This window comes from Penicillium chrysogenum (genome assembly GCF_028827035.1).
Source record: "Penicillium chrysogenum strain IBT 35668 chromosome Unknown utg000002l_segment0_segment0, whole genome shotgun sequence".
Taxonomy (NCBI): domain Eukaryota; kingdom Fungi; phylum Ascomycota; class Eurotiomycetes; order Eurotiales; family Aspergillaceae; genus Penicillium; species Penicillium chrysogenum.
This window is the reverse complement of record NW_026622750.1, coordinates 3489895-3495395: the sequence shown is the minus strand read 5'-3', so window position 1 is coordinate 3495395 and position 5501 is coordinate 3489895. Positions and strand designations below refer to the sequence as shown.

The 5501-nt window shown below is 49.3% G+C and overlaps 1 protein-coding gene across 1 annotated transcript; it reads right to left on the bottom strand.

The window, feature by feature from the left end:
- Positions 1-4922: 4922 nt before the first annotated feature.
- Positions 4923-5501, bottom strand: N7489_004754 (reverse transcriptase; the record flags this gene model as incomplete). Its single annotated transcript, XM_056710506.1, has 1 exon — positions 4923-5501. The coding sequence occupies one exon, from the start codon at positions 5499-5501 to the stop codon at positions 4923-4925; it is 579 nt and encodes a 192-aa protein (XP_056568927.1).

The window sequence follows — 5501 nt, the reverse complement described above, 5'->3', positions numbered from 1 at the left end:
CAGATAATGAGAGTAGCACGTATATGGGGAAATGGATCGCTTCTCCCTCTCATCGGTCTGGATGTTGAAGTTGTTGTTGAATAGGCCAGTCGAAAAGTCTTTCATAAATGAGTCGTGGTTCGGTAGGTCTAATATTCGTGTAGTTCCTCCAACTGTGATGGTCATGACACCGAAGGGCGGTAGTATGTCAGCTGGTGAAGCAGTAGCCGCGGCATTATGAGTCCGGGCTGCTGAGATGACGAGAGGGTTTGGCCTGAGATTCCCAGGATCCACATCCATGCCGTCTGTGGCCATCATGGCTCGACCAACATTTGCTGTAGTGGGCCTTTCGTCGCGATGTTGAACTTCAATGTTGTCGTCAGGAGGATCACCACCGGCCATTTGACTATTGCTATCCCACAGATAGCCAAAGAACGCCTTAAAAACAGACTGTCGGAGAAACCCCGCTGTCACGCGAACCGAGGCTTGACTTTGCCGCAGCGACTCTGCGGACAAAGCTAATCGATCTGCCTCGACAGTATTCGAGTATGGCTTTCCACATCTTTTCGCAACTCCTATTTCTTCGGCTAAGTCTTCTGGGTATTCGCATAGTCAAGGGGAAGGTAGCTCCCCTGTTGCAAATGACGTGTCGTCTGTGACGGGTGCTTGGAATCCCCTTGCCCTCACCAATGTAAAGAAATGGCGCATATTTCCTGCTTGGGGAGAAAGGACAATCTGGAGCTCCGCTGACCAAGCAAGTTCTCAGGGTCTGTCGGCCATTTAAGGCGTTGGTGATCGGTCATTTCAATTCCATACTGGAAGCTGAAGCGCCAAAATTCGAGTAGGTCGGATCCCAGCCATTCCTGTCTCAGCGCCATCGAGACAGGGACCGGAGTGTCATACTTCCCATACACACCCTGGTCAATGGTAATCTTTTCCCCTCGCGGCTGGACGAACAGCCTCTTCATGACACTTTGAGCCACCTCGAGATAGAGCCGATCTTTGAAGAATGTTTTCAAGGTTGGAATTGGGTAATCGATCTCTTTCAAACGCGCCCATATGTCCTGCCGGGCCTCTTCCGAGAAGTTCGGAAAAAGCCGGCCCTCCTCCAATTCGACCTGCAAGGATTGCAAATCTTTACGGGAGATTTTAGGCACGCGAGATTCAAGCAACCCGACCGTAACCCCGTCTATCAGCAATAAAAGCTCTTCCCTTCCTCCAACCAGTCTCGAAAAAGTGGTGAAGATCAATTCCCAGTAGCATGCTACTGGCTAGATTTGCAATCGAATCAGCTGAGATGGATCTGGCTTTGTGGTTCCGAGTAAACTTACCTCGTCGCAATGCATGGCTGTCAGTTTATGAAGTAGCCCAATCCGCATACCTCCCCAGAGACCCGGAATAACGAGCAAAGAATTTAGCTTTTGGTGTAAGGTCTCGTGTTTGAAAAATTGCTTCAAATATTTTCCTTTCTTGCTTCCCGCGAGGGCCTCCAGTACAGCCCACCAGTTATTCACAGCGAGCGGATCCCTGGGCGTATCGAGGTAGCCTTCGTACCGGTTAATCCGCTCGTATATCAGTCCATCAGGTGGGCGATTGTCGTTTGGATACCGCTCCTTCAGCGATTGGATGAATTTGTGGCGAACAGACTCCGCTTCATTTCTGTGGTCGTCTGGTGACACTATAAACTTATCAACGAGGATCTCTGAGAGCTGAAACTGAGCAAACGCACCTTCCTCGTTATCTGTTAGATAGGCATCTACGATCCACCACTGATTGTTGTGGCCAAGGAAATCCCTTGCAGCCGTTATGAGGTTCTCGTGGTCGTATGCGCACAACCTATAGTCCAGCTCCATATCCAAGCTAGGAATGATTCCACCGCCAGATCGGGGCCGCACGCGATCTTGCTAATGAGCCCTGGGGACTATAACCGGCACATGGTTGTCCATCATCAAACGTTGACAGCCTTGTATCTTCATGATTTGTTTCAATCGACGGATATTCTGCCGGCCGTCCATCTGTCTTCTGAACCCAGTCTCGAAGGCGAGGTGAGAGATGTGCACTCTGGCAGATAGCTCGAAATGACTTTCTCGATAGTCATATAATTTCCGCTCCCAATGTTCAACTTCTGACTGCCTGGAAAATGACATGACGGAGCCAGTACAAGTCACCTGTGATTTACAGGTGAGTATGTAATGACGTGAGACAATTTACATGTCGACAGACACACCTTGCGGTAGTACTTATACAGCTGGATTATTGAACCTATCTGAAACTGGTTGTGAGCCGAAGATCTAACTTCGCCAGCCAGACCACTTGTAATTGCATGCCCTCTTTTCCAGCGGTCAATGCTGTCAATTATCTGCCTGCCCTCACAACGGCTATGTATTGTTGATTCATTCTGGTAGTAGTTTATCTGCCATACTACTGCCTATAGGGTGAGGCTGAAAATTGCGTCAGCCTCAGTTATCTGGTTAGCCGAGTTCTAGTCTGTCTATCTATTGTCTTTGTCAGATGTTCGTCGTCTTCCTCGCCGAAGGGTCTACATTTTCTGAAAGTAAGTTTTTTTATTCCATTCTAATCAATGTGCTAAGCAATCGGCAGGAAGGAATTTCCAAAGCTTCATAATTTGAAAATTCGAGGCTCATTCAATATTGACAATACGCGTGTCGAAAGTGGGGGAAGAAATGCCGTCGAAGGCGTGGTGTACAGCGTCCATACCAGCGCGAATGAAGCAATCCATGAGACAACGTCGGCCGCCAGTAGCATGATTGAAGCCCAGGTACACGTATTGAAGTCGCGTCCGCCTCAATACTATTTGGTTGGCCTCTGGAGCTACTGTAAAGCCAAGGATGGCTCGGAGATGGTTTGCTCCAACCCCAGCACCTCTTTTACTTTTGATCTATCCGCCTTGCTTGACACCACACCCATAAAGCTCAGCGAGGTACTTCTAGCGGTTGACCTAAGTTTGGTTTCCGGCTACCGACGATTTTCCCAGAGTGTGATCTGTCTGTATATTTCTGGGTTTATGGTAGCCACATTATCCGGAGTTTTGGCTTGTCGCAAAGTTTTCTTTTCAAAAGGCAGCAGACCACTTGCCATATTTTGCACGGTATGTGATACTTGGACAAATATCGAAGAGACATGCTGATAAATTAACCTTTCGTCGATGCTGATTACGACTGCCACAATTGTGGTCACGGTGATGTATGGGGTTTTTGCTTCCAAGGTCAAGAACACCCTGCAGTCTTACGGCGTTGAAGTTATCCTTGGAGCTAAGGTGTTTACCACAGCATGGTTGGCAGCGTTCTTTTCTATTGGTGGTTTAACCATATGGTTGGTCCATCTTTTCTGCTGTTGCATCTAATTGCCAAGCCCGTAGATCGTCATTCGGCTGGGAGTCCGGGAAATGATATATAAGGCCGGTAGCAGATGGTGGAGCTAAATTGCTCGCCTCTATGGTGCACATTCTGTGGTAATCGGGACTTCTTGGTAGCTGTGTCTGATTCATGAGAGGTTTGTGTTGGTGGGCTCCTACATGGTGTATGAGCTTGTGGAGAGAGCTACTGTGATACACAAAGTACATTATGGTTTTCACGCGGCTATATAGAATTACAGAAATTCCGCCTTTGAAAATATCACTATAGTAGAGTGACCAGTCGTGCTCGTCCATCTTCCCAGGCTACGATGCCAGGCTAGTAGTTCCACCATCATCTTCTGCCCTGCAATGAGGCTTGTGGGTCGGTGTACATCCTCCCGATGGGCTCGAAGACAACGCGCGCTGAGTGTGATTCATTCACTGAGCAGAACTCCTCGCATTCCGCTTGGGCTTCGCATGCTCTTTCAACCAGATTACAGATTGTGTTCTGAAAATTTCGGAGAAGTTGATGGACAGAATTGGTCGGGCGCTCGGTGCCGGATTTGTAAAGTCTTTGTAGTTCGGTGAACGTATGTTCTGTGAGCTCTTGGAGTAGCTTGAAGAGGGAATAGCAATCACGATAATATGCATTATGAGCTTGTTTTTGACCGATCTGACGTACAATCTGTACAATATCTTCCATGGTGCTATTATGGAAGAGAGAAATAAAATTACAATTGACTCTTAGGCCCTGCATTTGCATAATGGGGGACACCAATTACACAGTCAGAGGTCAGTCTGTCAGTCGGACAGGTTGAATATCGATGAGGCAAAATAGCAGTTTTCGGCAACTCAACATAAACGTGCTCATTTCTGAGGCTCCGGCCGTTGAGATGGGTGATCATCACAGAGATGATGGCTCCTCACTTCACCGTCCTGTCACTCAACACCGCACAAAGCGGCATTTCAACCCTCCATATGTCCCCACAAACATCTCATCCCATAGTCAATGAGGATGCTCTGAGCTCCACTCTTGTCTATAAAGCCAAATGCTCGCCCGAGGAATGCTGCTCGAGAGGGCCGGGGCTTACTCTAACTTAACCGGCGCCCAAATGGCCGTGTCGTCCCGAGGCATCTGGGTATACAACGATGTCGGCGGTTGCTTGTGCAGTCTCGGCTCTTTCTATCGCAAGCTCACTGTCCGATTCAATCTCGATTTCCGAGAAGCCTTCTTTTCGCCATGGGGGTAGCGGGGCTGGGTCAATCATTTCGATTTCCTGTAGTCTCTCCAGGTCCATGGTTTTCAAGGGTTCTGATAGCGGGAACCAGGCGAACGATCCACGATTGTTGCGTCTTTTCTGGGCCCGACGTAGTGCGCTCCATATGGGATGTTTTTTGGGGTAGGGTATGTAGTCTAGTGATGGTATCCTGTGCACGGTAGCGTAGATGAAGGTGAGTTGGCAGTACATGTGCTTCTACGTCAAGTGTGGTTGTTGCCCTGTTCGAAAGGCAGATAGGACGCGGATGAGAGCCGCTCGTTGCACGGTACATACGGAGGTGTCGTATATGGATCTTGTCTCGAAGTGGGTCATGCCCGACGGTCGAGGCGTAGTCGACAACCGATGTGACGCACGCTTCGTAGTGCTGTCGCATTTGCTCTGGTTGAAGCTGTCGCAATCCTCAAGCGCAATATTGCCTTGGTGGCTCGTTTAACGGCTTGCCGTACGTGTTCCTTCCATCGAAGCTCATGGTTGAAGATTACCCCCGAGAGTTTGGCAGTCGTAGATGGCTTGATGACATTGCCATTCATGATAAGCTGGCCCTGGTTTTGTTCTTTCCCCTTCCGGGTAATGTGAATGAGTTCGGTCTTTGCTGCCGCGAAGCAGGACCCAGTTCCCTCGGCCCAGGCTTCGATCCGGGGTATGTCTTCGGACTGGATTATGGCCAAGTTTCTTTCGGCGCTCCAGCCAACTTGCCAGCGGAAATAGTCATCAATGAAGGCGGATACCCCACCGTGGAAGTCGACGGGCTGGTCGACCGGATCGCAGTTGAAGAATGCAAAGAGGATAGGTGACAGCGGGGAGCCTTGTGCGAGCCCTGCGTTTTCTAGCGGTACCACCTCAGTTTGGTAATCGTCGAACCCAATGATAGCCTGGCGCCCGCTCAT